A 26,649-nucleotide genomic window follows, 5' to 3' on the forward strand; every position below is an offset into this window, starting at 1 on the left:
ATATTTCTTTGACATAAATCCGACAACAGTGTTTTTTTTTGAATGCTGAAAAGATGTGCACTTCAAAAAAGGTACAAAATTACAGACACATACACACCATGTGCCCTCATGCGTACAAAAGTTGAACTCGTATTTGGCTCTAAAGCACAACAGGCCCTGAATATAATGCGGTGCGGAACAGTGTGGACATTTTCTTTGACTCAAAACATGAAAACATGAACAACACAAAAGCTCACAGACAAACATGATCACCCCGGCCTCCTTGCTGCTGCTGCTCCTACTACTCCAACATACAGTGATTTAAATAAGAAGCCCTATTTACTCACATATCCTGGCTCCCAGCCCCCCATTTTTTCTGCTTCCTTATCTATTGCATAACATACACAACTCTCATTTAAAGCCACCTGGGTGTTTAACATGATTACAGACACCACAGGAACGTACAGTACATTAGCAGACACTCATAAGCTTCCTATTTTTCCTTCTTCTATTTGGTTCAACAGCCCTGAAACCAATGCAGCAGTTACGACAATAAATGCATATATATAAATCCCAGTGAAAACATAAAATTTCACAGTGTAGTACACCACAGTCTCAAATACAGATTTTTTTGCAGGATGCAATAGCCGAAAATGCAACTCACGACGCTTTGGATTGTTTCTTAAGAAGAGTGAAGAGCAACAAGATGAAAACCTGACTTCACAGCAGCATTTGGATTACTACAGTTTGCAGTATTTTCTGGTATTTTCTTTTTTTAGATAGGACTGACACACTTAATTACACATTTCAGACTGCTACCTAATAAATCCCTTTTCAGCTTTTTTTTTTTTTTTACCATACGTTGGACATTGCAGATAATTAAAACAATGATCGTTACAGGTTAATCACTCCCAAATCCTTCACACATCTGCTGTAGCTGTCTTAGCGTCCTAACGATCAAGTTCAAGGCACAGTGTAGAAAAAAAAAGTCTGTATACTGTATGTTAACATCAGCTGGCATTACATTAACACAAACGTGTCATGTGACGATAAGTAATTATCTACCGAGTTTGTCTAATCTGCCAGTGTGTGCCAATTAAGGATGTAGTTAAAAGCCTTTTGCAAAAAAAAGTTGACACACACTGTGACAAAAATTGTTCTTCAGTGCATACTATCCCACCCTGCTTCTCCAGTGTAAGCACCGAAATCCTCCCCGCCCCTCCCCCCTCCCCCTCCCCCTGTTCGTTACTTAAACACACAAACATCATCATATTCAGATGTACTGAATCACGTCAGTCATTCAGTGTCCTTCAGTTACTCTCACGTCTGGACAGAGAGGAGCTTCTCAGAGCCTCACACAGTCACACCAACAAAAACCTTTAGAGGAGCTGCGGCTGTCTGCGTGAGGCTTTTTTCTTTTTCTTTTGTCCCCCTCAGTGGTCTCTTTGATCTCTGGTCCTCACTGAGAAGGAGGAGGCAGGCCATCTCTCTCCAACACTGCTGGTGACCTGCAGAAGAACACGATTTGTTTTTTTATGTGCCTCATTCACTCACAACATTTTTTTTTTATAAGGCTGTATATTAACGTGCATGTCATATATTACCTGAGATGGTGGACAGTGTCTCATGACAAAATGTGTACAAAGAGAATAGCCAGGCCAATGTTGAGCAGGATTACCATGCAGATCATTATGGTGTTTGGGCCCTTTGAAAAGAAAGGAACATGTGAGAACAGTGCACATCATCAATTAATTATGTTTGATTGTAATAAATGCAACAATATGAATGTAAATATGTAGGATTAATTAGTCATAATTAGTCTCTATACCAGACTTCTGAACCTCAAATCAATTTTATTCACAAATACTGTATCACTAATCCTTAATGAAGCTTTCAGAGAGGCATTCACAATCACATTATATTACAGTCGTATAGTATATTGCCTAAGAGAGGAAAACCTTTTAGCTGATTATGAGTGTGAGAAGGCAACCATTTCTAAATGGTAATTTCCATAGAAAAACCCTCACCGTACAAATATGCATATCAGCTGCACAAAAATAAAATAAAAAGTTAAATTATTTACAATATTGTAAATTCTGGGTCCCTTTGGGTAAAGTCATGAAATTTCAGGTTAAAAGAAAGGTGTTTAGAGTTTTTGTACTACTGTCATATTTGGCCTGGACAGTTTCTATGCTCAGTCTCCAATATAGTCATTTACTTGGTTGGTGAAACTGGCCTTAAATGGTATTAGATGATGTCCAGACTTTCACTCTACTCTTATAATATCTATGTAAGCTAAAACTTTTAGAATAATGTTGGTGATTTTCTATATTTTTCTTATCCTCAACAAATCTCACGTGCAGAGCTAAAGCAACAATGAACTGATCTATAATACAAGTATTGAGTGTGTATCCACAGCCTGTACAGTAGACTTGCATTGTTATCATAAAAACTATTGAAAAACCAATCAATTAGCCACACCGCTGCACTGCATGACATGTTACTTCGCTTTTGCCACCACTGTAGTTCGTTAAGAAATGGCTCCAAAGACTAATAACAGTAGTCTAATAACATTGTTCGTTGGGAGGCACTCTGTACGACATTATACATTTCTCAAAGACCTTCAGTACAAAGTCAAGAGATTGTGACATTTAGCACAAAAAGCTCGCCAAGCTCTGTAAATGCAATTGACACTGATTACACAGAACTACTCTCTGGAGACTGAAAACGTGAAAACTAACATGCTTAAAACATGTCACCCAGTGCAGCGGTGTGGCTCTTTGATGTGTTTTTCAATAGGTTTTGGACAACAATGAAATCTACGGCAATAAGATAATATCAGGCTTTGGATGCAAACACACACAATACTTGTCAGTTGATCAGTTCATTGTTGGTTTGACCCTCCATGTGAGATTTCTTGAGAATAAGAAAATATAGAAAATCACCAGCCTTACCCTTTAAAGTAAAGCATTTCAAGAAAAATATATAAATAAATTAATGAATGTGAGACAATAAGAATGTTTACAGTCTTACCTCCAGCTCCAAAGACTCTGCAAGAACCTCCTTACTAGGGCTTGACACCATGACCTTCTGTCGGGCCTCTGCTTTGGGATCCACCTTTGGTGCTAGTTTGTTACCAGTGGTTTTGACTTCTGATTGCTTGTGTACTATCTTAGGTTCAAGTTTTGGTGCAGGCTTGGGGGACGGAGCGGGACTGGTTTGTCGTCTTGATAATGGTTTTGTCTCTGCTTTGCTTGGAGGCCTGCTCGCCTCCCTGGACTCCACTTTGTTCTCAGAGACAGACGGCACTCGCTCGCGGACTGATGGTGCTTTTTCAGTTTTGAGCTCAGGTTTTTTAGACTCAGTGTTGATAGCTTTGGAGGACACTTTGGACGAGGGGCGAGGCACTTCTTCTTCATCTGTGGAGATGAGGCTATTCCTTAAGGGGGCAGCAGCAGCAGGAGCGACGTCTGGAGCTTTTGCCTCGGAGTCAAACTTCTGCAGGGCCTTGATCTCCAGGTCGGAGCCCTGCTCGGCCTTGTTGCTCTGACGGCTTGGGGTGCGAGAGGGGACACGACTGGCCTCAGGTGCAGCCAAGGTATTAGCAGTAGTGGTTGCTGAAGGTGTATTGGGGCGACTATTGGGCCTGCTGTTGGGTTTACTGCCGCCCTTACTGCCACCACCTTTACTGGTTTTGTCTTCATTCCAGCTGCCTGGACCGAGGAGTTTGGGGTCCTCCTTGCTCATGATGCCTGGGCTGGGGGAAGGGGTGCGACCTAGGGACGACCCAGGCATGAGGCTGTCCAGTTCATTCATGAGTGGGCTTTCGGGTGGTGTAGGCAGGGGCTCCTCCTCAGCCAACAACGGCTCATGCATAACTGTATCTGTGTTCTCACTGCCGCCCTCCCCAATATCGAATACCACTCTCTTCTTCAGATACTCCGGACCTGCAAAAGACCAGTTCAATCAGTACATGAATGGGTTCACAGAGTCTCTATATATTAATGTTCTGAGCAATAGTTGGTGCTGTTGTCTGGTTGTTACTTTATAAATACATAAACAGTCAGACAAATTAGCATTTTTTGTTTAGCTCAGAATGATGGGCAGCATAATAAAAACCAACATTTCTGCTGTTAAACATAGTTGCTGTGGAGCCTTTGTTTCTCTCCCCTGACAAGATTAATCACAGTCAACTACATTAAGAGAAAACTACTAAAGGCTCTTTTTAGAAACTGACTTTGTAATACGGCTCTGCTACTCCCAAACCAGACTAATTTCCTTTGACTAAAAAATCAGGACATAGATGCCAGAACAGAGACCTTACACCTCAGAGATCAACTTCATAGCTATGCCACCCCTCGCACCCCCCCTCCCTCGCTTGTAATCCCCTGTGACCACAGTAAGCAGCTACTGAGGCTATTGGAGTTACAGGTAGCTGCCCTTTGACACACATTTTCCTTTTATGGGAGCAAATGGGCTTCGAGTTGGTTTATGCTCACATATCAGTGTGAAAATGTGTAAAATGCCAAAGAAACTCTTCACCATGATGTCAAATGTTCAGTGGGAATTTGAGATAAACTTTTGAAAAGTAAAAATGTTTATTAAAAAGAAGAAAAGTTAACTTCTTCATATGAAAGGATAAGCCTGGCAAGATTTTATATTTTTGTTATTGGCAATAAATCACATGAAAACACCAAAACCAACAATATCTTTGTCTCAATACTTTCTGTCCTCTCTACAATATCTTTAGCTTTCAGCCCATTAGTGCTTATGGAAGATATAAATCTTTTTTTAAGAGGGTCATGCATGTACAGCTCCATTTTTAAAAATGCAGAATCATTTCCTTTTAGTAGCTTTTAGCAAACATTACACAAATTGGAGGAAATGCATTTGTTGGGGACTTCTTTTAGCAGTGGATTAATACACATTTGGTGCTTTAGTTTTGTATTGACGGCAGCAGGATGAACAAACATGTCAGCCAATGCATGTTTTTAATAGCTTTTGGACATACATTGAGCTCTATGGCACAGAGGAATAAGATATATCAGGCTTTTGCTGCACAGAAAATACATGTTAGTTTTGGTCTTTTCATGAAATCGGTTGAAAATGTAAAAAATGCTGAATATCACTAGACTCTAGTCCTTTAATTGTGAGGCTGCAGCGTTGTCTTTTTCTAGTGAGAATAAACCAGATGGTGCACACACACACACTGACACTGTTCAACAATGGAGCTGTATGCCACTGAGTAATAAGATACAGTATATCAGGCTTTGGCTACAGAGCCAGCATTTGTCAGGATCAGTGAAGTGTTAATTTTGGTCCTCTCATAAAGTTTGTAGAGAATAAGAATATATCACTATGCTCCTTTAAATTGTGAAGCGACAGTGTTGTTTTCTCCAGTAAAAATAACTCGGATGGTGCACACACTGACACACACTGTCTGTGTTTTTATCTCCTTGGTGAGAGATCTTTCATGGAAGAATGCAGAGCAGGACTCAGCCAGGCCTCGTCCATTTGTAGTATTAGTCAGAGACAATTCGGGCAGCCACTCAGAAAGTTGGCTTCTTTCTGTCTGTGGTCTGACTCCTTTAAGCTCTGTTGAGAGAGACAGCAAGGGGGGAAAAGGCTCCTAAATAGCTCTGGTGCTTTTGTGTGAATGTGTAAGTGTGCATCGCCAGACTCGCAATGAAACTGATATGTTCCCTCCGACCCAATAAGATGTTCCTTTTTTAGACATTCAAATGCGACTACCCTTGTGGTGAGCCTCAGCCAAGGATCCACTAGCCCCTAGCTGGAGGTGCGTACAGGGACACAGTGTAAAACTAGACACATGGTTAGCATTTTATGTTTGCTGTTTCCTTTTGGGAGAGACTGAGAGATAAGATGAGCACCAGGTTTTTAGATGAAAATTAGTGCTTTAAAGATAAGGCTGGTGATGTCCTATTTTTCTTATTGTTAACAGCTCTCATGTGCAGAGGCAAACCAAGAATAATCCTAATAACAAGTATTGTATGTGCATCTAAAACTTGACATATCTTATTTCTCTTTGCCACAGACTTCCATTGTTGTCCAAAAACACGTCAGTCAGCCACATTGTTGCATTTGGTGATATGCTCCTTTGCCCTTAAGAGTTTTGGTGGGGTTGTTTGTTGAGAAATGGCTCCAAAGACTAATAAGAGTGATCACGTTTTCAGTCTCCAGAGAGCAGTTCTGTGCATGTGCAGGAACGTGGATCCTTTGACAGACCATCCACATCCTTTTACTTGTTGTCCTATACAACCCAACCTCTTGACTTTGTATTACTAACTCTTTGCATGTCTCGAAGAACTTCATTACAAAGTCGAGAGGTTGTGACGGCACATCAAGCTAGCAAAGCTCTGTAAATGGAGCTGCGTTCCCAAGCGTGCAGAGTGGCATCTGCCTTAAACAGAACTACTCTCTTGAGACTGACAATGTGATCGCTGTTATTAGTCTTTGCAGCTGTTCCTAATCAAACTAATTTGACTGCACTCTTGGTGGCAAAGACAGATGTTGTGGAAGGGTGGGGATCATTAAGGTGTTTTTAATAGCTTTTGGACAACATTGGAGGTCGATACAGCAAAGAGAAAGAAGATAGAACAGACTTCGGATCCACGCACAATATTTGTAAGTAGGCCAGTTAATGGTTTGGCTCTGCATGAGATCTCTTGACAATAAGAAAGATATAAAAAATATGTAATACATCGTCTATGCTTTGAGTCATCAGCTCCTTCATACAGTCCTTCCCATGAGGCAAAAACACATTAGTCAAAGAGGTAACATCATAATAACAGCTGTCTAGTTGGAGCTTTTTTCATGTTTTTTATCCACGTTGCTTTATTCCTCTCGGATGAGAAGTTGACGTCCACTGACCTGGCTGGTAGAAGGACGGGGAGAGCTCTTTGGCCACCAGTCTGGCAATGCTGGACTCACTGTTGGAGGCGTGAGCAGCCTGCTCAGCTGCGTCTGACTTGGCCTTTGCATGACTCGTCCTGGAGGGGACACACACAACACAATTCATAAATCACCGGTGCTAAAACGATCATCCAGATATCATATTTTAATTACACCATTATTGGCATGAGCAAGATAGAAGTCATTTTCATATGCTGACTCATACACCGAAAATAACATCTGTGCTGGCATATAACACTGTTTAACGGAATAGTTAAACATTTCGGGAAATACTCTCATTAGATGAGAAGATCGATAGTCCTACAGTACCACTTGCATATCTGTACGATAGATATGAAGCTACAGCCAACAGGGAGTTAGCTTAGCTTAGCACAAAGATTGAAAGCAGCTGGGAACAGCTAGTTTGGCTCTGTCAGATTAAACAAACAAGAGATAACATCATCATTAATGAGCTTTGGGGGTGCTGGTAGTTTTGCTTGTTAGCTTTGAGCAGAGCCAGGCCAGCTGTTTTCCTATTTTTCAACTCTTTAGGCAATGCTAAGCTAAGTGGCTGCTGGATGTAATTTACCATAGAAAAAAACTTGTGGCATGAAAGTGAACAAGTACAATTTCAGCTCACAGCGCTACAAACAACAGAAATGAATGAAAATGACAATATCCCATTTTGTTAGAGGAGAGCTTGTGACCTCAGTTTGTGAAGCTGTTAAAAAGTCTTCAAACACTTTTATATATATTTTTATTATAGTTTAATGGTGCAATTCTGCTGCTGCTGCACATAATCAGCCAACAAAGTGTCACATAAAACTGAAAGTATTAGTGAATTAATCATTTAGGCGATCACCAGAAAATACACTTTGCAATAAATAAATTGTAACTTTTAAAGCAAGAATAACAATAAACTGCTCCGAGCTACTCAAACTATTTTCCTTTATATACTTTATGTGATACTAAGTGAATATATTTGGCTTTTTTACTGTTGGTTGGTAAAAAAACATGGAAGGCAGTTTCTTGGGATCTGGAAAAGAAAATGTTTTTATTTTTCTATTATTGTTTCGACCCAACAATTAATTGTAAAGATTGATTATTAATGAAAATAATCTGTTGGTTAACTGCTTCGTAGTTAGTGGCAGCCTTATGACAATCACTCATTTGTTCTCTCAGCCATCATGGATGTCATCACGTCATATCGTAATGTATGTTTTAATAAGCTTTGACCTTCCTTATTAAACATCAGTTATGGACTTTTGAATATGATGGATTAAAACAGTTTGAGACTGACCAAAAATACCACAACAGAGGGTTTGTTTATAGTATTCAATCATGCTGAAACGAAGGCCACGGATGTCTGCCGGTCATGTGGCTCATTAGTATTATTAGAGGAGGTGTCCTTTTCTGCTGTTGGACAGGGACAGAAATAAATTATGCTTTTATCGCCCCCAGCGAGTCAACGAGTTATTGCTGGCAACTCACTAAGGGCTCCATCATCACACATATTTCTATGTAGCAGAGAGATGGAGAGGGGACAACAAGAGAGAGAGGAGTGACGAGAAACAGCACAGCCGAGAACTGAACATGAACTTAAGACAAGATCGGGAGGATTCAACCACGATGCAACACACTGAACTTTCTGTCTGTTTTTAGGGTGATTTTCCTCCATGTCATAGTTTTTTTTACTTTAGTAAAACACACAGAGTCTGCAGCCACGCAAGCCACCCTGTGAGACTGTCCTTATAGCATTACTTTGAGCTAAATGCTAACAGCAGCATGCTAATATGCGATCAAGGACAATGTGAACGCTGATGTTTAGCAGGTATAATGTATTTTGATTGATGACAGCACAATGGGTCACCAATTTTTTTTAAATCCAGCCGAAGGGGAACATTTTTTACCTAATTTCATGGTAATTCATCTAATAACTGTTGACATATTGCCAAACATCAAGATAAGCCAAGAGAAACAACAGACAATATAAAAAGGATTTAAAAAGTAAAATATGATGAAATACAATAAGATGAATAAATATCCACAATTTTAATAATTGTTTAAATTAAGAAGCCTGAGTTAGATCATTTATCAAATACATGTTTAGTTGTGACTCTGTGGACGGAGAGCAGACTTGTCCAAGGTGACCTGAGAGGCCTGGACAATTTATAATGCGGCAATAAATGCATAAACGTTTTTATAACATTTAATGATACATGTATTTTGACCCTTAATCAATCAATGATTTATAAACCAACAGCAGTATCTTAAAAATCAATTATTTAACAAACAGGAAGTATAAAGGTCTGACATGTGGGGTAATGTCATCCAAGTTTATCGTCATATTTTTAGAGAGGGCTGTAAAGACTATTAGTGACTATAGGCTGATTTTCGCTAAAACCAGCTATGAATACTGAAAGTTGGAGGCTGCTGATATTTGCTCCACATTAACTGAGAGAATACCTGATTGTGATTACTCTGTGGATACTTGACATGATTTGTAACTTTACACGGAGCTGAAAATAGCCTCCTGCCCACTTCAAGACTCAGCGGGGAAGGTGCTTCCCGCTGGAACAATTACAGACTCTTGAGGTTTCCTGTTTGATATATATACGAGCTCCACCTGTCCACACACAGTCAGCACCTCTTCTTCCAGGAACTTCTACACCCCGTACCGCTCAAACACACGCGATGATAATTACACTGATATTACTGATTAAATGTAGAGTTATAATAACAACAGCTGCTGTTTAGGCAACAAGCTTTTTGGTACAACTCCCAGTGGACCGATGAAATCATACCACATAAATAGAGCACATAATAAGGAGATAGCAAAGATTGCTTTCTTGAGATAAAAAAGGCATTAAAAATTAAGCATGATTGGGCTCAGGTACCGTGCGTAGCAAAACTTTGTATTTTAGGATTTTAGATATACCCAGATTGCTTTTCTGTTAACTCTAAGTATAAGACTCTGATCAACTTTGGCCTCCTGCAGGCCAGGAGGATGGTTGCTCTATCTTGGAGAGAGACTGAAATATCCTCTACACAATCTTGGATTAGAGAGATGGCAATGTGTGTTACATTAGAAAAGCTAATCTATGTAATTAGGGGTAAAGTGCAAGAATTTGAAGAGGTGTGGGCACCCTTAATGGACTTTCTTAAGCATGATTGGGCTCAGTTTCTGTACACCACCACCGACTAAAACCTCAATAATAAACGTAAAGTAGATTCATCACATTTCTGACAATGCAAACAAAAACTGAAAATGTAAAAGTGTATAATTAATGGCAGATCTTTTGTATTGAACTGCATCAGATTGCACAGGTGTCCATTCAGTACATTGCTTCGTGAGTATAAACACAAAAAGATGTAAATTACCAATAATTTATAACCACATTTGAGATTAATAAAATGTAAAAACAAAAATTCAACGGGCTGAAATGTGTCTCTGGAGAACCAAACATTTACATTTTCTGCTTCTATTTGGGGACGTTTCACACTTTTTGTAAAAACACTGAAGTCAGATTTTCTACAGTTTGATGACAGATGATCGTAAGAAACTTCAATTGTATCATAACAAACCATAAACGTGATGAGCCAGAAACACATTTATTTGGTTTCTGGCTCTCGCTCCAAAACAGAGTGAGCGTGTTTAATAGTTGACAAAATGGCAGCCGCTCAGTCCTGCTGGTGGTTTGCCAGTCGGTGGGAGGAAGAGGAGGAAGAGGAGGAAGCATGGCGACAGATGGCTTCTTCCAGCGTGTAGCTCAGTCGTACCACAGTGATCTAAACCGATCAGCAGTGGTGGAAAGTAACATGTAAGTAAGTGCAAAAGTATAATTTCAGCTACTTGTACTTAAACCTGTGTTAACTCATTTTTTAGTCACTTGGGTGGACACAACATTGACATATCTTCATCTTTAAGTTAATATATTGAACTTGTTGCTTATTTCCACATCCAGCAGTTACAGAGCAACACTATCATTCATTTGGTGTTGTGTTTCTTTCCACCTGGTGAATGTAAGTCCAATATTCACTCTCTTTTAGCTCTGTTTTTGGTCTCTATTATCGCCTGAGATTAAAGCCCAACCGGTATATCGGTACCTGTCACAGATATATCGGTATCTGTGAATATGTTGAGCGATATTTGTCGATATATTTAAAGATTTTTTTTAAAACTTATATAGGCAGCATGTCATGTAAATGTAATCCTTTTTCTTCAGTCAAGTGTTATATATGCTTTTTTTTGTTTTGCATTTTTTTATTTAGGTGGCACAGTGGTATAGAGGTTAGTACTGTCGCCTCACAGCAAGAGGGTTCTGGGTTCGAACCCGCCGGCTGGCTGGTGTGGATTCTCTCTGGGTGATCTGTCCTCCCGTTCAGACCAAAAACATGCAGGTTCGGTTAATTGGAGACTCTATATTGCCTGTAGGTCTGAACGGGAGACTGATTGCTGCTCTGTGATGAACTGTGATGGCGACCTGTTCAGGTTTAGGGTTAGGGTACCCTTCGTCTTGCCAATGACAGCTGGGATTGGCTCCAGCATCCCTATGTAGGATAATGGATGGATTTTTTAATTCATAGCTAATGAATGATTTATCTATATATGAAGTTGTTTTTTTTTTACAAGATTTTGTTGGCATAGACGCCTTTATTTAGCAGTAGACCGACAGGAAACATGGGAGAGAGAGGGGGATGTGACATGCAGCAAAGGATCTCCGACCGGGATTCGAAACGGGGTCGGCTGCGTATATGGCATGCACTCTAACCACTCGACCACCTGCACACCTATATATAAAGTTTGTTAAACTGTAAAATTGAAAACCACATTTGAGGTGTTTTCAAAACACAACAATATATGTAATGGAGGTATTATCAGTCAATATATCAATATCTAAATTTCATACTTCCTAATATTGGTATTGGCATTGGTCCCAAAGATCCAGTATCAGTCGGGCCCTACCTACCTAAAGCCAAATCAGCAAAGTGACTTGATGGTGAACTACTATTCAAAACTCACACAGTGTTGGTCAGTATGATTTCTTAAAGCTGGTTCCCTTTGTATCATCAACATGCAGTAACTCCAGCACTGATTAGCACTAACAATCACATGCCCATGTATGGGAGCTCAGCCCTGCACTGCACTGCAAAAACAATCAGACATACAAAAAAACAAAGACAAAAACAGATTTAACCATTAAATAACCATCCAAGTCATTTAGATGTAGTAGATTGCTGCATTATGAGATACAACCGACTGAAAAACACAACAACTGTCAGTGGAAACTAGAGAGCAGCTGAGTACCGAGCAGTGTTTCCCTAATCCAGAGCTATATTTGAACTTTATAAGCCGAACATTATAATCTATCCTCCGCTGTTACTGTGTGCTAAAAATTTGTGTAGCTGCTAATAGTAGGTGTTAATAGGTAGCAGGGCTAATATGGGGATTGTTTTTGACTGAAAATTTCCACCTGCGCACAGATTAGCTATTGTTCAGCTGTTGGGTGGGTCTAAATGTTTGATACCAGCAGTGGTTTTATAACAGATGTCATCTACAAGCAAATGTTCTTCTATATCATACTTATCATACTATATCATTCAGCTGCTGTCCTGTACTGGCATCATGAGATGGTAGAAAGATTTCTTGGTTATCTAGTGTTAGAGACAACTTGACTCCGAGGCGCTATCCTGCTGAAAATGAGGAAATACAGTCTGCACATTAAACTTCAGGTCTATATTTATATTCTGGGGCTTTACTGATACAGCTTTGCATGATTTAAAGAAAAACTCCTTATTTATCTTATACTGGCCCTTTATGCAGGCACTCAGTTCAGCCTCTGTCTGAAACAGGCCGTTTTAGCTCCTGTCTCTTTAAGACTACTAAGACTGCAATGAGCTAACTCTGTTCTGATTTCTCTACTTTTTCTCATTCTTTGCTTAAAAATGTCAATTTCCAAAATACATCTAGACACATTTCAGCTGAAATCTCATCCAAGAGATGTGAGTCGACAATGCCGCCAACACAAACCCTAACCCATGGAAACACCTTTGCAACAAGGCATGCATCAATGATCTGACATCAGTTCAATGAAGAAGTAAATTTAACCCTTTCAGACATAGAGGTCACTACAATGGACAGCTCTTCAAAAGCTGTTTTCTTATGCATGGATTTTGATGGCATAGTGGACACTAGTACGTCATCCCATCATCTACAGTAACTTTTTTGGTTGTAAATCAGTCGATCAATCGATCAATCAATCTTTATTTGTATAGCGCCAAATCACAACAGAGTCATCTCAAGGCACTCTACACATAGAGCAGGTTCTAAACTGAACTCTTCAGGTTTTAACTTTAAAGAGACCCAACATTCCCACATGAGCAACAGTGGAGAGAAAAAACTCCCTTTTAACAGGAAGAAACCTCAGAACCAGACTCAGAGTGGGCGGCCATCTGCCTCGACCGGTTGTGGTAGAGAGGAGAGAAAGGAAGGATAGGAGAGAGAAGCACAATGATTTATGTCGATTTATGTAACTATTATGTATTGTGATGTAATTTGATCCAAATATCTTGTTCATGCCTAAAGAGAAATAAAAACACTCATGCATGAAAGGGTTAACTTTGCAAGCAGAGCATTTTAAAACATGTTTACACTCACTTCAGTTTTGTATATTATGGGCAAATTATGACCAACTTGTTAACAAATAGTTGCAACTCGATAAATGTCAGTCCAATAGTCACTCTCCTATTAGCTATTTTTGCTCTCCACCAACTTCTGAGGAAAACATCTTTAGCTGGTAAATGCCTTACGCTGTTCACCACTTGGTCACTAACTTTGACTCATCCAGAAACAACTGCCAGCTGCATCTGGAAACGATGCTGATGAGCATGATGTTAGCAATGAGCTGAATGACGTTAAAAACACAGAACAGCAGAGTCTGGATGATAATTATCTGTAATTTATCGCTATGGGCAACTCCTTTCAGATGTGGTCCACTATTAATAGAAAAAATATCGATTACAACCGCTTCGTGTTTTCTTCAAACCACAAGATGATGTGTTAATCTATTATCAGAGCTCTTGGGACACTGAAACCACTGAGAAATATCTGTCAGATCTCATCATGCCCCCTTCCCTTCAAAAAGAACAAAAGAATCCAGGTCAAAATTTACCGGAGTGGGCCTTTAAGTTGTATTACTGCCGCAGACTGTGATGGCCGGCCTTCAGTGTTTCTCCGCAACCAAACATGACATTTGACACTGTGACCTAAATACCATTTATGCTTTTAGGGCTGCCTTAAGGAGACGCTCGTTGTACTCTGAGGAGTGATGAGACATCAGCTGTAGGAAGAAGCTCAGTTGGGAAAAAAAAAATTGCCGTCATCACCCGGACCCATGAGATCACACAGTAATCTATACTGTAAAATCTGTGCAAACGTTTTCTTCTTCTTTAAATTACTCTTCTGCTGTTTTTCTAAGCATCTGTTTTTTGTCACGCCACAGTTGTCCCGGAGCGTGCTGATGGGAAGAGATATTCTGTCATTCTGGCATGTGCCACTGGATCTTTGTGGAGGGTCCTATTCAACTGTGTAGCGTGCATGTAGGTTAGAGAGAGAGAGAGAGAGAGAGAGAGAGAGAGGGGGTTAAAGACAGAGAGAGTGTGAAAGAGTGATTTAGTTTCTATAAAAAGACGACTAAATGTTTCACAGTATAATTAAATCGCTTTGCCAAAATACACACATATTAAGTGCTAATTGAAACCACATTATTGCAACATTGCTTAGAGTTCACGTAAGACATAGCTACATCCAATTTATCTAATTACCCGATGAGGTATTTTTTTCCTCTGTGTCGTTATTTCTCATTAAAAAAAATTAACTTGCAAATAGTCCCGAGCTGAGGTCAGAGCTGAACTGTGTTTACAAGCCTTACGACCAGCTGATCGCTCACCCACACAAAATGCACGTCTCAGCAGTACAGTATGTAAACCAAGCCGAACAACTAAAGCTAGGTGTGGTACATGTATACGCTAACCCTTTATACCCCAAGCACTCGCTTATGAGCTGTGTAATATTTATATCCAGAGAACCATTTGACACCACTGCTGACGCAAGATGGACCGGGATCTGTCATCTGTAACTGTGTAGCAGTGGAGCCGAAGCTCACAGAGGGTGACAGACAGACAGAGAAACAGACAGAATCAGCTGAGTGTGGAGCAGAGTTGTGTGCAATATGAGGCAAGTATTACATTTCCTAAAATAGGACAAGAGTGAGTAAAGTAGTAGCCTTAGGTGTGCACACAAAAAGAAAGAAGCACCAGGATTCAGCATAAGAAAACAGTCTGGATGTGTGTCTGTGACGAGGCAGGAAAAATGGGGTTTAGAGGCAGGGGGGAGGGGGATAATCAGCTGTTGCATTCCCCTGTGATTGTGATACAGCAGGAGTGCGCCTGTCCATATTTAGTCAGAGCTCCTCTGTGACCACTGGGCCCCTGTGTGTGCGTCATTTACACCCTGTCCTGCCACACAGGTCCTCCTCCAGACACCCGACTGCCAGGCCACGCAACAGAACAATGTCCACAGAGTGTCTGAATGCCAGTGAACGCTTAGCTAACTGGACTTGGTCTGGCAAAGCCGTGCAGTGCACAGGTTGTACATGTATTTTTAACACTTGACATCATTGCCAAAGGATCACGGAGTCAAGAAACCACTGCCAGGAACAGATGTGTCATGTCTCCTCCGCTTGTATAATAATGGATTTCAATTTAATGTTCAGGACCACTCTGGAGTAGCTGTTGTTTAGTTAGTCTTCCAGTAGTTAGGGTTTGTAAATAATAAGTATTTGATGAGGATGTATTTCCGAGGAGATATGTTTGGTTTGGACAAAGTAAAGGCCACCGAGGTGTCGCTGAAAGCAGTCCAACATAAATAAAAGTGTTTGCTTCCATTCTCAGCTCCGTCCAGGCGCCTGTAGACACGCTGTAGGTGAGCTTAAAGCTATGATACAGTGAACACCGTCCCATAACTCTTATATACTGCTTATACTCTGAGTAAAATATTTAGATTTCAATCTGCCGGGACAGGGGTCTGCAGTCCATCAGTGCAAGTCTCACTTCTGTAAACATGGGAGCTTATTTCAGGTGCTGAAGACGACTGTAGACACAAAAACAACACCGCCTTGTACGGTCACGGACAAAACTGAAGGTAGACACGCACACATATAAACAATATACGTAATAATAAGAAAAACATCACTTTGATTTAACAATGCACAGTTATTAAGAAAAAAGAAGCCTCAAGTTCAAATATGCTCATAATCAGATAGCTAATAGCATCAGATAAGAAGATTGATAACACTCTCATTAGTGTCAGGCTAAAGGAAGCAGCTGGTTATCTTTCCCAAGCACAAACACAAAATACACAAACAAAATATAACGTGTTAATTAGTGAGCTTTAGAGGTGCCAGTAGACAGAGCTAGCCAAACTGTTCCCCCCCTGCTATCTTAATGATAAGCTAAGCTAACTGGCTGCTGTCAATAGCTTCACATTTAAACAGACAGATAAGAAAGAGGTGTCAGTTTTTGCTTCTAACTCTCTTGGCTAGAAACTATTCCAGCCTCGTGAATTGAGATGTCATTAGATTTTTTCAGTGGTGAGTGAAGTAGTTAGATCATTAGCTTCAGTAAAAGTATTAATACATCAGTGTAAAAATACTCTGTTAGAAGTAAAAGTTCTGCATTTAAAAACCTTCTCAAGTAAAAGTATAGAAATATTACAAGCTATATTTAATGAACTAAAGTATAAGTACTCATTTTGCAGAAATTTGGATATTAAATAAGTTTTAAAAAGTACTTTGTTAATACTGATGAGTCAATGCATAAGTAGCACTTTATTTTTGTAGCTGCTAGCTGCTCGAGGAGGAGCTACTTTGAACTGCTTTGTAAGGGTCATAAGATAAATCTCTCTGTTGAGATAATAGATTGGGTAGGAAAAAAGAAAAAGTTTGGCTACATACATTTCAATTCATTTTTCCAGAACTTTTCTTTATTATTTGCATTTTTGTGAAATATGAGAGTAACCTCATTGGGCCTCAAACAGTAATTTGAGGCCGAATGAAGGGAAATGTCTCTTTGATAGAGCTGCAAAATAACTCGCACGTTTGTAATGTATAAGTACGTTTAAATTGTAACTTAAATGCAGTATTTATTTACATTCCACCGCTGTAAACTTGCATGTAGTCCAAGGTCACTCATTCATTTAGCTTATTTTGCATCTGCAGCCCCATTGCAGTTATGTTTTAACCATTTTTTGGTTTGCCATTATTGGTTTGTCTCATTTAATCTTTTTAGCTCCTCTGTACTCAGATTTATTATATAATCGGTTCTTCAATGATCTTTTGTTTCATTACAGACTTAATGTGTTGGAGAAGTTGAAAAAAAAACTTAAATTGAAAGTCCTCTGGCTGCAAAAAGCTGGACACAAAGATGAACGAAGCTGCTACAAAAAAGCATTTTCTCGCCATCTCTACTCCCACTAAGAACACTGATGAAGATGAAATCAGTCATCCGCTTTAAAGTTTAGTGCAGTTCAATTTCTGTTCCTGCCGCAGGTTCGGGTGAGAAATTACAGCAGAGGAAATGTAATATTCACAGTTCAGAAAGGCAGATTTAGCAACAGTCACAGAAACACATGAGGGAGAAACAATGTGAGGTAATATCGTGTCTTTCCAAACAGTCTTTTTCGAATGGTACAATCACTGCAGGGACTTAACTGAGAAATAATGTCACAAGTCAGCAACATTCGAATCCAAACAACTTGTATTGCATCCTGATGGATAAAAAGGATGGATTTAAGCATTTGGTTATACCCAGAGCATGAAATCCTAACAGCCACTTAAGCCACTGCAGTCATTATTGCTTATCTTTTATAGAGTATTAAATGAACATAAGCGTTTGTTTGGTTGCGTTTTCCAAATGAGTGAGTCTGAACGAATAAATGAATGAATGACTGAAGTGTCTCTTTTTATTGTAATTGTCTCTTTATGAACTGTTGAACTCATTTAACTTCATGCATTGTCCTTTGAGTAAACCTAGCCCCAGTTTGTGCCTCTCATGTTTTACCTTTACATTCAGATCACAGGACTAAGCATCCAATTTTCCAAAAAGAGATAAATAACCAGTGATCACAGAAAAGGTATTTTCACAACCTTCAAAGACTCTTTTGCTCATCTAGATGGAAATCTTTCTCTCTGCTGCACAATGAAAAATAATACTTTTAATTTTTAAGTAGTGCTTATAATTCATGTCCAGGTAGCTGAAAATTAACTTGTGTTGTCGCCACTTCAGAAATTGGTAAAATGTCATATTTTTTTACCAATTCAGCGCTGCAGATAATATTTTTTCAATAGATAATTAGACTAGTCTTTGGAGTCTGTAAATATCTTCATAACAGCAGTAAATGTAGTTAAATCATGAAGTTTTTCTTATTCAAATCTCATGTACAGAGCCAAACCAACAAGGAATTGATCCCAAACACAAGTATCATGTGTGTATCCAAAGCCTGATATATCTCACTCCTCTGTGCAGAAGACCTCTGTTGTTGTCCAAAAACGATTAAAAACACACCAATGAGCCACATCGTTGCAGTGGGTGACATGTTCCTTCACCACAAAGAGTTTTCTGTGTGTTAGTTTGTTTAGAAACGGCTCCAAAAGACTAATAACAGCGATCACGTTTTCAGTCTTGGGAGAGTAGTTCAGTGTAAGGCGGATGCCACTGTGCAGGTGCAGGAACATTTATTTTGCTAGTTTGTTGTGCTACATATATCACAACATCTTGACTGTACAATGTATTAAACAGAAACATAAAATGAACAGTTTTCCACAATGACTTACACAGAACTACTCTTCAGAGACTGAAAATATGATTGCTGTTATTAGTCTTTGGAGCCATTTCTCAACAAAGTACCATGACCGTCATCTGCAATGTGAAGGAGCATGTCATCCAGTGTAACATCCAATGTGGCTCACTGATGTGTTTTTAATAGGGTTTGGAAAACAATGGAGATTTACAGCACAGAGGAGTAACATATATCAGGATTTGGATACTTGTCAGTAGGATCGGTTCATGCTGGTTTGGCTCTACATATTTGGCTTTACAGATTTGTTGAAAATAAGAAAAATACAGAAATTTGCCAGACTTATCCTTATTTTTCAGAAAAATGAATGTGCTTTTACTGTAATATTGTACACAAGAGGCACCAAATGGGACTATAGTAAAAAAAACAAACCCTATTCTTATAAAACACACACTTTGTCTTTATGAACATTTCACTGCTAAACAAGATACAACAGAAAAAAAGAGCCTCATCTCTCTCCACGTCTGTTCTTACCTGGAAGCAGCAATCTCGGCCTTCTGCTTGCCTATGGCCGCAGCCCTCTGAGCTCCTTCCACCGCCCGCTCCACCTTCTGCTTGATCTTGCTTCCCTTCAGCGAGATCACCCTCTTCTTCATCGCCTTCACCAGCATGTTGTTCATGTATTTGCCCTCCTCCTTCCCTCCCTCGGCGAAGGTGGTGCAGCCGTAGCCGTGCCTCTGGTTGTTGAGCCACTCGCCCTCGTACTTCAGCCCACTGGACCTTTCGCTTATTCCATATCCTGAGCGCTTGTCGTTCTTCCACTCGCCCATGTAGACCTCTGTGGTGGTGGCGTCAATGTCGGCCTCCACCGGGGGGAAGTCCTCGGCTCCGACCAGGCTCTCGTCCCCGATGCTGATGGTGGAGTTGGTGTCGCTGGCGTTGGAGCTGAGAGCCGAATCCGTCCTCAGGAAGCTGAGCTTGCTCTTCTGGCTGGACAGCGAGGTGCTCGATTCGGACTTCTTCAGCTTGCCCAGCAGGGAGCCCCTGCGGAACAGGCCCTTTTTCTTGGGTTTCACAGCATCTGGGTCCACCTGGAGAGTGAGGGCGAAGCCACCACGGGACGGTCCCAGCTGGCTCGGCGTAGCGACAGGTGTCTCCTCACCCGAAGCATTGGTGGTGGTGATGACGGGGATGTCTTGCTGCAGGACGGTGCCGTTACTGTGCTCGCTGCGAAGGGAGGTCAGGGAGGTACGAAGAGGGGAGCGGACAACTGCTGCCATGCCGTAGGGGACACTCTGACGGACGCCATAGCCGTGCCGCATCCCGCCAGTGAACTGACCTTGGAAAGTACCTGAAAAACATAAGAAAACCAGGAGTGATTATTTTGTAACTGCACCACAGACCAAACATCAGAGGCTATTTTTAGCCACGCTAGCAGCACGGCTCAGAGGGGGGCCATGGGTCACTCTGTCATTGGGCGGTCAGTTCACAACTTGAGTGACAACTATTGCACAGACTTCCAAGAAGTTTTGTGCAAACATTCATGATAATCAGACTTTGTTAATCCTCTGTCTTTTCCTCTAACGCCACCATGATGTGTTTGTGGTTTTCAGCAAATGTCTCCATAACTTTTGGATGGATCGTCACCAAATTTGGTACACATATTTATGTTCCCCTTTGGATGATTTGTAATAATTTTGATGAGTTCCTGACTTTTTATCAGCATCATCATCTGTTCAAAGGTTAATTTTGTCCAATACCCTACTTTGATTGATTACAGAGTACCTGCAAAGCTAATGAGATTCCCTTCAGCCTGAGCTGTACTTTATGTTTAGTGCTAATTAGCAAATGTTAGAATACTAACAAGCTAAATTAAGATGCTTAAACATTATACCTGCTTAACATTTTAACAAATTTATTGTGATTAGCATTTAGCTCAAAGCACTGCAGTGCCTAAGTAGAGCCTCACAGAGCTGCTAGCATGGCTGCAGAGTCTTGTGTAAAACTATCTGTACGTTTATTTCTGCCAGAGTGTCACGGTATTTATATAGAGTGAAAAGTCTCATTTATTAATGCACTCACTGACAAGTCATCTTGAGGTCTTGTCTCATGCTAAAATTGACATGTGTGTGGATTAAAGTGACAGCTAGGCCTCAGCCCGTGAGGCCAGCGGGGCATGGGGGGCTCGTGGGCTATTATTATATCGTGACATCTGCTGCCATCACATACCCCCACCGCAACTTCCACCAGACTGGCCTTAAAGCTGATGAGTCAGCTGTTAAGGAGGGAAACCACTGCTATCGTACAAGCGGACATCACCACAATCGATTTTTATCTGTCTAATGTATTTAGCTTCCTCTACACAGTCTCGTGGATGATGAGTGGAAAAAAACTCTCTCTCTCTGAAAATGTAATCTGATCTGGCCTGTTATCAACAAATCACATTTAAATGGCACACAAAGTACATTTACTCAAGTAGTGTATTTAAAAAACACATTTTAAAGGTAATTACTCACATTACTCATACAAACACTTTTACTCAGGTAAGATTTTGAATGCAGGATTTGTATTTTGAGCATCTTAAATCTGTAGAGGAAACAATTTTAAATGCATTTCAGTAAAGTTTTGATTGCAGAACCAATAATATGATGTATAACAATAAACCTTTTGATACTTTGCGGTTTATGCACAGGTACTTCTACTTGCCAGGGAATTTGAATGCAAGACATTTTCATGTATTTTTACATTTTGATAGGCCTATGATTACATTTAAAGGGTATTTCTTCCCCCACTGAGTTAATTAAAAAGTCCAGTGATGAAATGTAACTAAGTACATTCACTCAAGTATTGTATTTAAGTAGAAGTTTCTGTGAGTATTACCATTTTGCGAAACATGATCATCTTATAAGATATGATGTAATGTTATAGATGTAATCACTCAACAGGAGATAAAAAAAGTCAAATTGGCTCCACCTCAACCAGCCACAACTGTAAGACACTACTTACATGTCAATGCATGTTAAGGGTTTTGACATTTTACATTACATTTACATTTAGCTTATAATACTTCAGTCTACACCAAATGGCTTGGATTCGGTTGCAGTATTGCAACTTTTACTTGAGTAAAGGATCTGTATACTTCCTATTCTGTGCAATCCACGTCTCAATCTGTCATTAGTGGAGGAAGTCAAATCCTTCACACAAGTAAAAGTACCAAAATATGAATGTAGAAAACACTCTGTTACTCTCTATGAAGTATGTCCTGCCTGCCTCCTGTCCTACTAAAGTAAAAGTACTGCAGTATTATGAGTTTGATGTAGTTAAAGTAGAGTAAAAGTAGTGGTTTGGTCCCTCTGACTGATATAGTATTATATATGACATAATTAGATTATTAATAGTGAAGCATCAGTGTTAGAGCAGCATGTTACTGTTGTAGCTGCTGGAGGTGGAGCTAGTTTATATACAGTTAGCTAGTTTAGTCCAGTGGTTCCCAACCTAGGGGTCAAATCTGATACGCAAATCTGTTTTCAGTTTTTGGACTTTTTCTCTATAGTCTCTGATTCTTTGCTGAAATATTGGATCATTTGAACATTTAGTGAAATTAAACCATGTGAGAAGTTTAGAGGGAAAGGTCACTATTTGGTGGAGCTGTTAACAACTAATAGACATCTGAAATGTGAGCCTGACTACAGAGTCAAAGTTTGTTATGTCAGCCATTGTGTGCAAATCTTCATTTGAAAAGTAACTAAAGCTGTCAAATAAATGCAATGGAGTAAAAAGTACAATATTTCCCTCTGAAATGTAGAGGAGTGGAAGTGTAAAGTAGCACCAAGTGGAAATACTCAAGTCAAGTACCTCAAAGCTGTACTCGAGTTCAGTACTTGAGTAAATGTACTTAGTTACTTTCCAACACTGCAGCCTGTACAGTAAATCTCACCTCCATCAGCATACGTTTCTGTTCCATATCCATCCTGAAGCCCATTATTCCACGTCCCTTCATACTTTGCTCCACTGCCAATACTTTGCCGGATGCCATATCTCCCTTTAAAGCCATGAGTCCATTCCCCTTTGTAAATCCAGTGTCCTTTGGTCTCGAGCCCCAGACCATGACGCTTCCCCTGCGACCAGTACCCTTCGTAGGTGTTCCCGCTGGGCCAAGTGTAGACTCCCACTACCTCGAATCCGTAGTTCCAGGAACCGGAGAACTCGCCTTGGCCTTTGGGTCCGGTGCAGATGCCATGTCCGTGGGCTTTGCCCCCCTCCCAGCCTCCGCAGTAAGCTCCGCCGTCGTCAAACTCAAAGCGACCTCCACTCATGCCTCACCGCAGCTCAATAACGCACCGATCGGAAAGTAAAGCTTTTTTCAAGTCCGTTACCTGGCTAAAGATAAAATCTCCCTCAGTCTGACTTCACCTTCACCTGACATCAAAACTGCTTGGAGATATCCTTGGTGCTGAACTTGTGTCTTCTTTTGGAGTTGGTTTGAGGATTTCTGAGCGTGTCCATGAAGCTCCGGGGCGCACTTTTACGCACTTTTACGCACTTTTGGGGTTTTTTCTCGTCTCTTTTCTTCAGGTTATTCCACTCAGTGTCCTCTCCAATTGGATATACTTGTGAACAAACTACAGATTCCTCCTTGAATTAATAAAATATGCTGTGTTTTAAAAATTTGGAGCCAGTTTCCGAATTATTTCTGTATTTTTGTTGCGTCCTGACAAGCCAGTGATCTTACATGGCTTTCCAGGTGGACACAAGAGAAAAGCCCCTTTCCCCCTTGTCCCTGCCACCCAGCTATCTCCTGACAGTCGCTGCTGTTGGAAATATTTCAGCAGACCTAACAAGGCGACCAATCCACACACACACACACACACACACACACACACACACACACACACACACACACACACACACTTCCAAAAATACAGCCCAATCCTTACTCTGCTGCCTGTAAGGAGCCATGCCAATCTTCCACTTCGGGACTAAAGTGCATGCCATTCAGGACTCTGCTTGTCTGCAAGTTTCAGCACAGTTAATGAAGTTTGAACATGATTATTATCTAATAAACTATTAAAGCTCAGTGAAAGAGATATCTAAGAGTAGAGTACATCAATTTAATTTGCCATTCATGCTCCTGTATGGTTCCCATATATCAAATTGGATTTCCATAATATTCCTACAATATTCTACTTGGAAACTATAGTGTTGTATGGTTGTTAAACATTATTTAAGTTTATGTTTAACCCTTTGATATATCTACAGCACATAACTATTGTTTTATTTAAAGTTGCATCACAAATCTCTCTCTCTCTATATATATATATTTATAAATAGCCTACTACTCCACTTCTAAATAAGATTGCTGTGATTTCTGAAAGTTGAAATTCGTTGTGCTTCAACACTAGAAGTTGACTTGTATTGAAATTCTATCCAGATTAATGTGTTGCCTGCAGGTGGGATCAAACCTGATCTGCACCAACATGTGAAAGCAATGATAACATTTTCATATTTGGAGTTTTAATTGCAATAAAATAAAAAATAATACAAAAATAAGGGTTGCAGCTCTAACATTGTTATAATATTATATGACTCTGGAGCCACATTGCATGATTGTTTATAATAAACTATTAGTAATAAATCTACTTTGTTCATAAGACAATTGTTACTAGGAGTGCTGCAGAACCTTGTAACCTAACTGGGAAACTGATCACGTACAGGGTTTAAACCACTGAGCCAGCAAAGATCCCTGAAACACAGAGCTCAGATTTTTAACTCCCTAAAACTAAACTTCTAGCTCAGAGATTTGTAAATTATTAGTGGCAGCAAGATCAGGATGAGGATGATGATCTGAATCTGTAAATTTAACAAATAAGATATTGAAAGATTTCAGATTGTAATTCAGTCAATGAGATCTTGACAGCGCTTGCCTTTATTAATTAAGGTGTGGATCTCAGACAAACATTATAACTCCTCTGGGAAAGAGGGGAGGCTTGTAGCAACATTTCAAGGTTTGATAGATTCGGAGAGTTAAAACTGTGGGAGTGAAACATGTTTAAATAGTTTTGTCTGGCCTAAAAAATCTCTGCTCTCCCCTCTGATCACATGACTCACCAGTGGGAGCTGAAAACTGCTGTAGAAGACCTCACTATAGACTTAAAACTACAGAAGATATCACAACACAGACTCATAAAGACTGTTAATAAAGCGTATCTGAAATGTTCCTTTTCAACATGAAGTTAAATTAATCGATATTCCTGATCTGAATATAATATATACAGTCAAGCCCGAAATTATTCATACCCCTTTTGGACATGCCACTTTTTGTTCAAATGTAAATAAAAGCTGACTGAAATATTTTTTTTTACCACAATAATGTCTTTTGTACATCGTCTTTTTATCTTCTTGGAGACGCCTGTGTCAAAAAACAACTTGCTGGTTGAATAAAAGTAACTTTAAGTCAAAATTTGCCAGGGGTATGAATAATTTCGGGCTTGACTGTATATATATATAGAGAGAGAAAACCTCATTTACAGTATTTACAACAGTGACCATTTTCAGCTGTGATTTCAAATGTTAAGACAAATGATACAACTTCAGGGTGTTTCTTTCAATCCATATTTATTTTTTAAACATTTGTATGAAATTAGAGAGTCATAGAAAATATAAAGCATGGAGTTCATTCAGGTGATTAAACTTAATTTTCAGTCATAAAAAAGCAAATATTTACAGGTAATGGAGTCGGCCTGAACACTGCACACAAATAAAGACATAAAGCATTATGAAAATATTAAAAGGCTCCTCTAATGCAAACCAAGCTGTATTTATAAAAAAATTGTAGTGAGTAAATGAGTGAATGAACAAGAATATGATCATGTTGGGGTGGATGTGGGTGGGGGGCGAGAGGGTTCACTGACTTATAAGAAGTCCCACTAAGAAATCAGTTAGTGTCTTTAGTAGATTCAACACAGAAGCTGAATGATGTCGTCTATTTTCTTTCTTTGTTCTTTAACTATGGTGGCAGTGGTCTCAGCACTTAGAGCCCAAGACAAATTTCCTTTCGGGAACAATAAAGTATCTATCTATCTATCTATCTATCCTTCTGTGACTTTGTCAAAGTGTATCCGTTACGAACTGCCTGAACAACAAAAAAAAGTATGTTCACACAGAGAGAGAGAGAGAGAGAGAGAGAGAGAGAGAGAGAGAGAGAGAGAGAGAGAGAGAGAGAGAGAGAGAGAGAGAGAGAGAGAGAGTGAATTATTCATTCATTTATTAAGATAATCATAATAATAATAATTTATGTAGTACATCCATTCTGAATGACTAAGTAAGGGGATATTGCTGTCAGTTGCTTATGTGTTTATTACAGGCCACTATAATACTAAATCCACTTATACTGAGGCATAAAAAGAAAAAAACAATTTCACCAGTTACACAGTGCTACAAGCCACTACACAGACAGCAGTGGGAATATATAAATATAATTAAGTTGTTTGGGGACGTTGGCATAAAACAAAATGAAATGTAACTCACCGTGTAATTCGGAGCATCACAATCACAAGTCCAAGTCCAGCTCCTCTCTGCTGAAACGTTGACTTGCCACTGAAACGAGGGATTGTTTTAGCAACAGTAGGCTATGCAGTCGCTAGCAAAAGACTGATTTCAAAACTTAATTCAATTCATTTAATTCACTCAATGCAATTCTGTTCATATTTAATCAGAGTAAAACACTCAACAACATGAAGATTGGTTAATAAATCAGAAAGATCTCAGACTTAACAGAAAATATCTACAAGTGAAGCAGCTTAGTTATGGCAAGGTAACAAAACATTTAAGGTAAATATTATAAGTAAGGGCATATGCCATAATTCAGATTGATGGTAAACATTATATTTTTTTGCCAACACTAC

General features: G+C 39.7%; 1 protein-coding gene across 1 annotated transcript; it reads right to left on the reverse strand.

Annotated features, from left to right (window-relative positions):
* Positions 1–1,404: 1,404 nt before the first annotated feature.
* jph2 (junctophilin 2) lies at positions 1,405–23,238 on the reverse strand. Its single transcript, XM_053318466.1, has 6 exons — positions 22,683–23,238; positions 19,280–20,096; positions 6,871–6,989; positions 3,013–3,926; positions 1,584–1,684; positions 1,405–1,487 (listed from the first exon to the last, which is right to left on the reverse strand). The coding sequence occupies exons 1-5, from the start codon at positions 23,059–23,061 to the stop codon at positions 1,604–1,606; spliced, it is 2,310 nt and encodes a 769-aa protein (XP_053174441.1). The 5' UTR covers positions 23,062–23,238; the 3' UTR covers positions 1,405–1,487; positions 1,584–1,603.
* Between the last annotated feature and the right edge of the window lie 3,411 nt (positions 23,239–26,649).

This window comes from Scomber japonicus, chromosome 4 (assembly GCF_027409825.1).
Source record: "Scomber japonicus isolate fScoJap1 chromosome 4, fScoJap1.pri, whole genome shotgun sequence".
NCBI classification, from domain to species: domain Eukaryota; kingdom Metazoa; phylum Chordata; class Actinopteri; order Scombriformes; family Scombridae; genus Scomber; species Scomber japonicus.